The following is an 11,466-nucleotide window of genomic DNA, read 5'->3' as shown; positions in this document are numbered from 1 at the left end:
TACATGACGATTCATTCATGGTAGCAACATTACAGTTATGAAGTAGCCACGAAAATAATGTTATGGTTGGGGGTCACCACGACATGAGGAACGGTATTAAAGGGGGTCGGCGAGAACAGGCTGGGGGCCGCTGTGCCTTCTGGGTGGGGGTGGGGGTGGGGTGGGTGCGGGGCCTGGGTGCAGCCCGTCCCTGCCAGCTCCCCGCTCCTCGCTCTGGGGCACATCCTGTCCTTCAGCAAGCCGGATGCTGTCTCTTCTTGTTGGGGGAGCGCCTGGGGCCCTATTGGGACCCTCCTATCTCCCGGGAGCTGGGTGGCAGTGAGTCACGGGCTGGCACACATACCCATCCTTCCCTCGCTCGCTCTGGGAGCGGGAGCCAGGCCTGCGGGGGGGGGGGGGGGGGGCGGGGGGGGGGCGGGGGGTGGGTGAGAAGGGAGCCTGTGGCCCCTCACTTCCCTCCTCTGGGCCCTGGGAGCCAGCAGGGGCCCGGTAGGCATGGCCCGAGGAACCACTGGCACATCTGGAAAGGGCATTGCGAGCGGAGGGGGGGGTGAGCCGGGGAGGAGGTCAGCCTGGGCGTGCGTGCATGTGTGTGGGTGTGTGTGTGTGTGCGTGTGCGTGCGCTGAGTCAGGTAGTTGCTAGATGGGCCCACATTTGCTCTCTGCAAAGAGAAAGGAATGGAGGCCTGCCTCTCTCTCTCTCTCTCTCTCTCTCTCCTCTCTCTCTCTCTCTCTCTCTCTCTCTCCTATTGAGGGGTGTGGGGGGGTCACACGGCCCCTGTGCCTGTCCTATCTCGGCCGGGAAGTCCCCAGGCAGGGGACCCGCTGGGCCCCAACCTCGGTTACCTTTCCCCCTGCTCTCCTTCTCCCTGCCCCCCCCCCCCCTTGCCCAACCCTCACTCGTCTGCCTGCGGGCCTGGCTCCAATGTGCATTATTCCGTTTCCTCCTCCTCGGCCTGCCCTCCCCAAAGCCCCGTGTGCACGCAGCTCCGTGCCGTTCCCAGAGCCTCCGCGGAGCTGAGAGGAGACAGGACGTGCCGCGGCAGGTGCCCTGGTGTGAGTCACGTCTGAGGCCCTGCCAAGGAAGGAGGGGCAGGAGGGCGGGCCTTGGGGTGCGGGAAAGAGAAGGGGTTTTCCCTGCCGGTCAGAAATCAGCGGGGAGGAGGGGGGCGCTGGGAGCCGGCGAGTTGGAGTCCAGGCTCACGGTGGAGGGGGGGGGGGCAAGGGGCGATGCTGACGGCGCCTGGTTCCAAAGTTTCACGCGTGTAACCCGGCCGGTGACACGCAGGGCTGATGCCACAGTGTACCCACCTGTGAGTGACACATTCGCGCCCAGGTGGCCCCGCCCCCGTTTCCCAGGCGAGGGGACGGGCGCCCAGAGGCGGTGGGAGGTTTATCTGGAGTCCCAGAGCAGGGCCGAGCCTCCCGGTGCCACCTGCATCGTCAGCATCAGCGAGATGGTTCATCTCGCCCGCCCGCGGGTCCCACCCAGCGCCCCGCCCTCCTGGCTCTCACCGACCCCACCTGCGGGGAGCGAGGCGCTGGCTCCCCAAAGTCTGGCTGGCCGCCACTCTCTGTCAGAATCCCTGGGTCCACATCGGGGCCTGACCCGTCCCCCGCTGAGGGGGCTGTCACCTGGACTCAGGTTGCACCGAGGGTGTCCACTGACATTAAGAATCAGAAAAAGCCCTGACCGGTGTGGCTCCGTGGATAGAGCGTCGGCCTGCGGACTGAAGGGTCCCGGGTTCGATTCCGGTCAAGGGCATGTACCTTGGTTGCGGGCACATCCCCAGTGGGTGTGTGTGTGTGTGTGTGCAGGAGGCAGCTGATCGATGTTTCTGACTCTCTCTCCCTCTCCCTTCCTCTCTGTAAGGAATCAATAAAATATGTTTTTTTTTAAAGGAATTAGAAAAAAAAAAAACACCCACAGAGGGAACTAGATTTTCAGCAGATCCTGGTTAGTGTTGCCTTAGTCCCTCACCAATGACGCACAAAAACAAACAAACACCAAACACATGGCCTCCTAAATGAGCCCCAACAAGAACCCGAGGAGGAAGGAATCACGCTGACAATTTGGCTCATAAACCTGTCTGTCTCCCCGGCCCAGGACCCCGGCAACCCGGGGGGCGGGGGGACATCCCTGAGCAATGAGCCCCCGGAAGATGGCGCCCCAGCCCCCCACGGAAAGCAGCCTCCACTCCCGCCCGCACGATGCTTCGGGGGCCTGGACAAAAAGAGTTTTCCGAGAACAGTCCAGACTTGTTGAAACCGACAAAATCAAGGGGAGCCAGAGAATTGGGGGGGGGGGTGCTGGGAGACGTCCTGGGGGTCACAGAGACAGACGGCAATGGGCTGGGAGGAAGGGGTCGGTCTAAAAGCATCTCTACCCGCGTCCATGGAGCAACCACAAACCCTTACGTCTCACTCCAACCGCGGACGGACCTCAGAGAGCGCACGTCCGCCCCGGGACCCCACCCGGCACAGCCAAGGGGACTGTGACCCTTTGTGGGTGCTTCTCAAGAATTGTTCTTCTCGGAGACATTCAGAAATATCCCATCAGCCCACACGAGAGGGGGATGAAGGGCCGCCCACGGCCTTGGCTGGTGTGGCTCAGTGGTTAGAGCGCCGGCCCAGGTACCGAAGGGTCTCGGGTTCGGTTCCCGGCCAAGGACAATGTGCCTGGTTGGGGGTCTGTGCAGGAGGCAACCCGTCCGTGGGTCTCTCTCACATGGATGTTTCTCTCTCTCCCTCCTTCCCTTCCCCTCTATCTAAAAAAACCCCCAAACAAAAATGATGGGAAAATATCCTTGGGTGAGGATTTAAAAAAACAAAAAGATATTTTCTTGACGCTTTTGGAGAATGGCTCTCCTTGGAGACACTCAGAAATGTCCCATCAGCCCACTCAGAGTTGGGGGGTCCCGCCGCTCAGCGTCCGTGCGGTTCCCTGCACCCTAGACCCTGCACCCCCCCCCGCAGACACTCGGGCGCCCCCCCCCCGAGCGGCGCGGCTCCTTACCGGGTAGCCCCACGAGCCGCTGCCCGCCTGCAGCTTGGTGTAGTAGCTGCTCCGGTTGGTTCCGTAGTTGTAATTGTCAGCCAGGCCGTCGTACATGGAACCTGCGGGGAAAGGCAGGGGTTAGGGCCGTGGGACCGGCCAGCCCCCTCACCCACCCGCCTTGCCGGGCATCGCCGGGATCCGGGGGACCAGGTCTGAGCCTCGGCGGAGAGGCGGGCACCAGACCGGCCTGGGCTGTCTCCCCCCTCCCCCTCCTCCCCCGCCAGGGCCGGTGCAGACAGCAGCTGGGACAGCGAGTCTCGGGCGACCCCCTCCCGGGGCCCCTGGGGACACCTACAGGCCAGGAGCCGGCCCGGGGGGCCCTGGAGCAGCGCCGTGCCGTTCCAGGGGATCACGACCCCGCGCCCCACGAAGATGAGCCTGCGGCTCGGGGAGGGCCCGCAGGAGACGGACATGCCGGGGCCGGAGCTCAAGGTCAGGGCCGCAGGGCAGCCTCGCAGGTTGGAGTCCACCTGGGGGCCGGACGCTGGCTCCGCCCTCAGCCCGGCCCCACAGGGGACCTCCCGCCCCTTCCTGCATCTCTGGCTGGGGAAGGGGGGTGGCCGTCTGCCTCAAAGGCCCCGTGAGGATTAATTACTGTTTTCCGAGCCCCGAGCCCCACAATGACAGGCTTCTCGGGTGACGGGGTGGTTGGGGTTATTAGCAGCAAATGGCTTTGGGGTTGGGGTTCCCGGGTGGGGGGGGGTGTCCCCTTCTCTCCTCTCCCCTTCACCAGATGGCGGGGGCGGGGGGCTAAAGACAGTCCCTACGGTCCTTGAGACAGGCTCACAGTGCCAGGCCGGGACCTCGCTCCCACGCCTTGTCTGCCATTTCTCCTCGGCCTTGACCCTCGGCCTTGACCCTTGGCCTCACCAGCTCAGAGCCAAGTTCAAGGCGTCCTCCCTGCAGGAGGCCTGTCCTGACAGACCCACGGCCACCTCGGCCTCCTCTGCCTCCGTCTGTGCCCCAGTCGCTTCCCGCCCGGAGTCCCGCTCCCAACACTGTCCCCAGGTGCGAGGGGCGCCTGGGACCCCGACATCCAGACCAAGGACGGGCCCACGGCTAGCTCAGTGCCCGTCTCAGGGGGCCTCTGAGAGCCTCCTAGGGGGGTGAGCGCCCCGTCTTCCTCAGGAGTCGGCCGGGCGGCGGCCTCGGAGGCTCTGTCTGGGGGGAGGGGTTTGCTGGAGGCTCACCTGGTACCTGAACCCCAACCCCACCTGCCGCCCCCACTCAGACTCCCAAGCCCTTTGTTGGGGGGGGGTTGCACCATGAGCAGGAGGAGCAGCCTTAGAAGGTGGCAGGTGGCCTGGCCAGCGTGGCTCCGTGGTTGAGCGTTGACCTATGAACCGGGAGGTCAGGGTTCGATTCCCGGTCAGGGCACGTGCCCGGGTTGTGGGCTCCATCCCCAGTGTGGGGGCGTGCAGGAGGCAGCCGGTCCGTGATCCTCTCTCATCATGGATGTTTCTCTCTCCCTCTCCCTCTCCCTTCCTCTCTGAAATCAATAAACAAAAAATTTAAAAAATAAAAAGGTGTCACGTGTCCCTGCCTGGTGCCACCTCCTCTGTGCAATGCCACCTGCCCCCGGCGTCCCCCCCCCACCTCAGAGGCCAGGGCACTGACCCCTGACCCCGTCCCCCGATCACAGACGATCCCCTGGCCATCCGTGTCGCGGGCTGTGGCCCCGGGAGCCGGGAGGCCTTCACGTTGTTTGGGCTCCGGCCTCTGGGCCTCAGCTCCCTCCTCCGTAAACAGGGGCTGATCTCTGTGCACCCCAAGGCCCGCACGGCTCCGGGGCCCGCGGTTGGGGGGGTGACAGTGACTCGTGCCCGCTGGCCTCCAGGGACGCCGGCTCCTCCTCTCCACGATCGGGGTTCAGCACACGGAAGAGGTGCCCTCACCTACACGACCCACAGCCTCCTGGCCGCCCGCCTCGGGCTCCCCGGGCCTGGCCCTCCCTGACGCCACAGGCTCGTCCTGGGGGCCCCGCCTCCCTCCGAGCTCCTTGCTGAGTGCGGGTGGCTCTGTGCCCCCCTTTCTCCAGAATCTGCCCTCCCCCACCCCCCCAAAGGAAGCCTCTGTCAGGAGGGCCCGGGAGGGGCCGCGGCCAGGCGCACGCCCGTTCTATCGCCCGAGCCATCGCCTCCCTCCCTCCATCCGGCACCTGCCTCCCTCCCAAGGCTTGGCAGCCCGATGCGCTTGGCTGTGGCCCACACGCAGCGAGTTCTCACCGAAGGGCAGGCGTGGGTCAGCCAGCGGCTCTCGGGTGGAAACGCTGGGTGGTGACAGACAGTCCCGGGGCCCCAGGAGGCCTCCCGCGGGGAGCCCGGCTCCCACGGCCTCCGCCCCGTCTCCAGACAGACCTGTCCGCGGTGAGGTCACCACCACCCCCCCCCCCCCCGCCCTCCACCATCCGGGGAGCATCCCTCCCTCGCCGCGGCGCCTGCCCGCCTCCCTCTCACGTTCTTCTCCTGCGGCTGGCGGGCGTTCTCTGCCGTGGAGGCGGGGGTGTGAGTGGGGGCGGGGGGCAAGGCCACCCCTGGAATGCCAGTCCCCCTGTCCAGGAGGGACAGGGGTGGGCATGGAACGCTCACTTCCGGCTGGGCCAAGGCCTAGGGCTCCTGAGTTTGGGGGTCTGCCCGGCCGGCGTGTCTCAGCGGTGGAGCGACGACCTAGGAACCAGGAGGTCAGGGTTCGATCCCCGGTCAGGGCACCGGGTTGCGGGCTCCATCCCCAGTAGGGGGCGTGCAGGAGGCAGCCGATCCATGATTCTCTCTCATCACTGATGTTTCTCTCTCCCTCTCCCTTCCTCTCTCTGAAACCAATAAAAATTTATAAAAAAAAATGAATTTGGGCGTAGACCCCCGACTCCCACCGTAAGATGCTTGGCTCGGCTTCCTGGTGGGAACGGGGCCGCCATCACACCTCGCAGTGAGCCTTGGGGTCAGAGGGCGCAGGCGGGAGGGAGCTCTGTTTGCGTGAGGGCTGCTCCCACAACGGAAAGCGACTTGTCCTCTTCCTGAGCCTGGGGGGTGGGGGTGGGGGTGGGGGGAGGTGGGGGGTCTGGCTGGTACGTATTAGCCTCAAAGTCAAGTTCAACAGCCAGGACCTGGGGCTTCTCCAGGAGACGAAGGGGGCCAGGTGTGACCGCTCTCGCCTCTCCGCCTGGTCCCCCACTTCTCCGGAGCTCACCTCCATGAAGCCCTCCTTGATTACCTCCCCCCGATCCCCTCACCCGGGGCCGACTGTCTACCCTGTATGGGGGCACGGTGAGGGTGGTGCCCCTGCCCGGCGAGGCTCAGCCAGGCCCCCTGCTGGCTGGTCAGGTGAACCAGGAAGAGAGAGAGAGAGCCGCTGAGCACAGCTCTAGAGCCGAGGTCGCCTCCTTTTTTTTTTTTTTTAAAAAAAAATATATATATTTTATTGATTTTTTACAGAGAGGAAGGGCGAGGGAGAGAGAGTTAGAAACATCGATCAGCTGCCTCCTGCACACCCCAGACTGGGGATGTGCCCGCAACCAAGGTACATGCCCTTGACCGGGATCGAACCTGGGACCCTTCAGTGCGCAGGCCGACGCTCTGTCCACTGAGCCACACCGGTCAGGGCGAGGTCGCCTCCTTGAGGGGGGTCCCTGGTCCAGGGGTGGTCAGGGAATCTCCCCACTTTCCAGGTGACCATCCCATCCCCCTGTCCCTCCAGATGGGCGGACACGCCCCTGGCAAAGGGTGGCGCTCCTTGGGGAGCCTGGCTGCCCCCCCCCCCGGCCGGTGCACCGTCCAGGTGACCTCTGCCCCACCTCCGCCCCCCCCCAGAACCCCAGGTCCCACAGCAAGTGCCTCAGGGGGGGCGGGGCCTTCCTAGTGCATCAGCTGCTCTGCCCCCGCCCTGCACCGGGTCCCAGCCAATCGGAAGCCGGCCCCTGGGGAGGCCCCGCCCCTCTGCACCCTGGGAGCCGCCCAGCTTTCCCACCTGCAGAAGCTGCCTTGTTAGGGCGCGTGGCTTCCTTCTCCCGTGGGGACAGGCGGGCCTGGGCCGAGGTGACTCACCCTGCACCCCCGAGCTCCCCAGGGCGGCACACCCACCCCACCTGCGCCGTCTCTCTCCTCCCCGGCCCAGCGCTCTCTCCGCGGGGAACACCGCCCCTCCCGGAGGGGACCCCGCCCGGCGCTGGGCCCTGCACACCCCGCAGCAGGGTCACTGCCCGCTGCCCCGCGGCTCCAGGGCTCCTTGGAGCGTGGCTCCTGTACATGCCGTGTGTGCGTGCGTGTGCATGCATGTGTGTGTGTATATGCATGGTGTGGGCATACGTGTGTGTGCATGTGCGCGATGTACCCACAGATAACGCCACACGAGGCCCTCACACACCTTCTGGGCGCCGTGCCCCCGCCCAGGAGTGGCTCTCAGGTTGCACAGTTAGGACGGCTGCTGGTGGGGAGTCACAGATTTGTGGGCTCGGAGAGAATTTTGTGCGTGTGTGTGTGCACGAGCGCGCGTGTGTTTATACATGTGTGTGTGCGCGCGCGTGTGTGTTTATGTGTGTGTGTGCGTGTGCGTGTTTGTGTGTGTTTGTGTTTTTAAAAAGTTCTCCGCCAATGAGCCGAGCCAGGGAAGCGGCGTTCGCCGTGAAACCCCCTGGAATGCCCGCGCTGCGGCATGCGTTCTGACAGGCCGGCGGAAATTCTGGTTCCAACTCCACGTCGAGCCAAGCTTCGTGGTAAAGAAGCCAAAATTGGTTCATTTGAAGTTTAATTGGCGGTTCGCTGCCGAACAAGCTCAGAACTGCCTCTTACCAGCCCCCGTCCCAGCCACGGTCCCCAAAACACGGCCCCACGTGGATGTCTGTGCACGGTCTGGGGTCCGGGAAGGGCCTCCCCTGTGCCTGGGGGAGTGGGGGGCCCAGCCCGAGCCTGCCCCCAGGAGGCCTCACGTCCCTGTGCCCTGTGATGGACAGGGAGACGGGCACCCCCAGAACGCTGCACCCACCCCCCTCTGCCCAGGGAGAGGGACAGGTCTGGCCACTGGAGGTGGGAGAAGGGAGGCCCGGGGCTGGAGGGCGAAGTCCCAGCTGTCTCAGCGGCAGGAAGCACGCCTGGCGAATGGCGCCACGGGGTTAGGGCTCCCCCACCTCACCGGGCAGCAGCGGGGCTTGGGGTCGGGTCAGAGGGTGAAGCCTCAAAAAGCCACAAAGAACCCCCGTGTGGACAAGTGTCTCCGTTACCCCCAACCGGCCCCTGGTCAGCACCCCCGCAGGTCAGGGCTCCGGCCGAGATCCATGTGGGCAGCCACATCCCCTGTCCCCCACACTCTGTGCACAGAGACCCCCAGAAACAGGGGCCAGTTCCGGGGAAGAGCCCCCCAGGCAGGCAGGCTCCGAGCAGCCTCCTCCCGGGGGTCTCCAGGCCCCAGACCCTCCTCCCCCTGCGGCTCGGGGGTGAGTGTCTGGGAGGCCCTGACAGACAGGCTCTCGGGCCCAGGCTCCCTCCACGCAGCTCCCCTCCTGGGACAAGGCAGAGAGAACCGTGGGTTCTCCTGGATGCTCCCCGGGTGCCAGGAGTCGGGGGCCGGCCTTCCCCGGGCCCCGAATTCTTCACTCGGAGGTCCCTGATGGGCCCCAGGGGCCGGAGAATCCGTGGGTGACATGGAATCGGGGTCCCAGTCTGTCCAGCAGGACCAGGGACATGTCCTGGGGGGAGGTGACCCTTCACAGCCCCCAAGCCCCCCTCCCAGGCCCCAGAGTGGGAGCTCAAGGAAGAGGGAGAGGGAGAGCAGTGAGTGGCCGGGATGAGCAGGGGAGGCTGGGGCGGAGCCGCCGAGGCGGACAGGGAGCTGATGAAACAAAGCCGCCCAACCAGACCCACCAGCTCGGGTGACCTCACCGCCTCTCCCAGCCCCGATGCCGATGCCAATGCCGATGCCGCCGGGGCCTGGCCCCTGGCCCCTGTGGGAACCTGGCCACAGGAGGGGGCACGGGACACACCTGCAGGGGCAGGCCCGGCAGCCCCGTGTACGGAGAGGTCCCCAGGAGCCACCAGGGTCAGCCCTCACCTGGCCGAAGGCCCCTGGGGCACCCCGTGATGGCGGTGTCCCCGTTCGTGGGCAGAAGAAGAGGGTTTGGGCCCCAGGGCTGCTCTGAGGGTTTCCTGGGGCGGCGAGCCCAGAGCTGAGGCCCAAGGGGAAGGGGACAGGTGAGCCTGGCGCAGGGAGGGGCCGGAGCAGACTGGCCGCAGCTGTGACTGGACCGGGGCCAGACATGGGGCCTCTGTTACCCCAAACCTTCTAGCGAGCAGCCGGCGAGGCGCCCGGTAAAGGAGGAGACAAAGGCTTTGGAGGCCGCGCGACCTTGAGCGGAGGTCGGCGGAGGTCGCAGGAGAGGACCCAGGGGCCCAGCCCAGGGCTGAGGGTCTGGGGTCCTGGGGGGGCCCCTCAGCCAGCCACCCCTCTCCCTCCGGACAGGACAGCGAGAGAGGACAGAAGCCAGCGGTGGGCAGTGGCCTGGGGGGAGGGGGTGTAGTCCCCCCGGGCCCGCCCCGCCCCTGTTCACCAGCACCCTGTCTCCCACGAGGCCTGGACCCCATCCTCACATCCTGGCCCACGGTCCCGGTTTGCCGTCTTTAGTCTTCTTTAGCATCGGACCAAAGTTTTACTAAAGAGACCAAACGGCTCACGAACTGGTGTGTGATTTTGTCTGAGAGCATTTGGCCCGGAGTTTCTCCCCCAGCGCGTCAGATACTGTATCTCCCTCCCATCAGATACTGTGTCTCCCCCCTTGAGTTTCGGGGGTCCCTATCCTCGCCCCCTCACCCAGTCTGGGCACTTTGGGGGTGGGGAGGGCTGCCTGGTCAGACAAGCACCCAGATCGAGCAGACAAGCGCCCCCATGGGGGCTCAGCCAGGGGCCCAGGGGGACCCCCCCAGTGGCCAACCTCGGTCCCTACTCTTCACTGTTCGCAGCCGAGCTGAGGGCAGTAGGGAGAATCGTGGGAAACGGGGATTCCCCTAGGCTCCCAGGGGAAGAGGGCGTCCCCAGACCCGCTTCCGGTCCCCAGATCTGCCTGGGGGAGCCCCCCCAGGGAGCGCAGTGGGGGGGGCAACAAGAGCCTGTCCCCGCCCCGCAGCGCCTCTCCTGCCCCCCGTTGGGTTCTGGCGACACCCTCGCTCCCTGGAATCCAGGCTCTGCCCCACCTGGACCGGATCCCACCCGCCTGGGCGCTGGCTGCCCGCGTTCCTGCGCCGCCGCCCAAGAAGGACGGGGCGGTGAGGGCGAACCCAGCGTCCGCAGCCCCTAGCGGAGCCGAGGCAGGAAAGCAGCAGGGTTGGAGGGGTGGGGATGGGGGAGAAGAAAGCCGTCGGGGGCCCCGGCAGGAGGGAGAGCGGTGAACGCGTGGAGAGGGCTCCAGGCGGCATCCCCTGAGCCACCTTGGCGCTCCTGGGCGCGCGCTGCCTCCTGGAGTCCCCCCGCCGGTGGGGGCCGCTGCTACCCCCCTCCCCTTCCCCGCCCCGTCGTCGGGACAGGCCGGGGGGGGGCTCTGGGTTTGCACCCGGCTTAACTCCGGCCTCCACCACACTCCCTGGTCCCCTGCAACCCCCGGGGCCGTGCGCGCCATCGCGGCCTCCGCCAGGGGCGCACGCACTCCCTGCCCGCGCGGGCGCGCGCGCGCACGAGCCTGTACCTCGGTTGGAGTGGGTCAGCGTGGACGACTGCGAGGACTTGGACTTCTGCCGCCGGACCGTCATCATCACCTGCTCCTGCACGCGCTGCTTGCCCGACGTGCCCGTCTGCATCTTCTGGTCCGAGGGCAGCGCCAGCGTCGAGTTGTCCTGGTTCGGGAAGCACTCGTAGGCCAGCGCGGTCTTGAGCGGCGAGTGGTTCATGGTGGCGGCGGCGGCGGCGGCGCGGGCCGGGCCTGGCGTGCGGGCGCGGGCGCGGGCGGCGGGAGGCGCGAGGTGCGGGCGGGAGGCGCGGGGCGGCGGCGGGCTCTTGGCGCTCAGCGGCTCCCTGTGGCCATAGACTTCGTGGTGCGTGTGTCTGCGCGCGCGGGTCCTGGCTCCTCCGACTGCTCGTGGCGCCTCCGCCCCGGCGGGTGCTCCTCCAGGCTCTGGCCGGGCCCGCCCTCCGTCAGACTGGATATACCGCCCCTGCCTGCACCACCCACTCCGCCCGCCGCGCCGTGCGCCGTCGGGGCCGCGCTCCTGGGGGGCAGGGCGCTCCTGAGTGTGGGACGGTGCGCCTCGTCCTCGCTCCCCCTCCCTCCCCCGCGCGCAGGTGAGGTCCCGGGAGCCGCCCCTCGGCCCGGCCCCGTTCCTCCTGCTCAGGGAGAAACTATGTGCTCAGCTCGGGGCCCCGGGACCTGGGAGGCTTCTCTCGAGGAAGGAGATTGTCTGGCGGCTCCTGGACGGACGGACGGCCGGTCGGCC

At 66.6% G+C, this 11,466-nt stretch overlaps 1 protein-coding gene across 1 annotated transcript in view; it reads right to left on the bottom strand.

Annotated features, from left to right (window-relative positions):
• The window catches only part of LOC307094738 (plakophilin-1-like), a gene marked incomplete at its 3' end in the record, with an annotated part of 14,310 nt that extends 3,105 nt beyond the window's left edge, over nt 1–11,205 (bottom strand). The window contains exons 1-2 of the mRNA XM_079763779.1: nt 10,722–11,205; nt 3,017–3,117 (exon numbers count right to left, since the gene is read on the bottom strand). Coding sequence (XP_079619905.1) covers nt 3,017–3,117; nt 10,722–10,923 — 303 coding nt within the window. The 5' untranslated portion in view covers nt 10,924–11,205. The remainder of the gene's footprint in view (nt 1–3,016; nt 3,118–10,721) is intronic.
• Nucleotides 11,206–11,466: the final 261 nt, after the last annotated feature.

The sequence above is a fragment of the Cnephaeus nilssonii genome (genome assembly GCF_951640355.1).
Source record: "Cnephaeus nilssonii genome assembly, chromosome: 23".
Lineage (NCBI taxonomy): Eukaryota > Metazoa > Chordata > Mammalia > Chiroptera > Vespertilionidae > Cnephaeus > Cnephaeus nilssonii.
The sequence above is the reverse complement of the archived record's forward strand: the minus strand, read 5'-3'. Positions and strand labels throughout refer to the sequence as shown.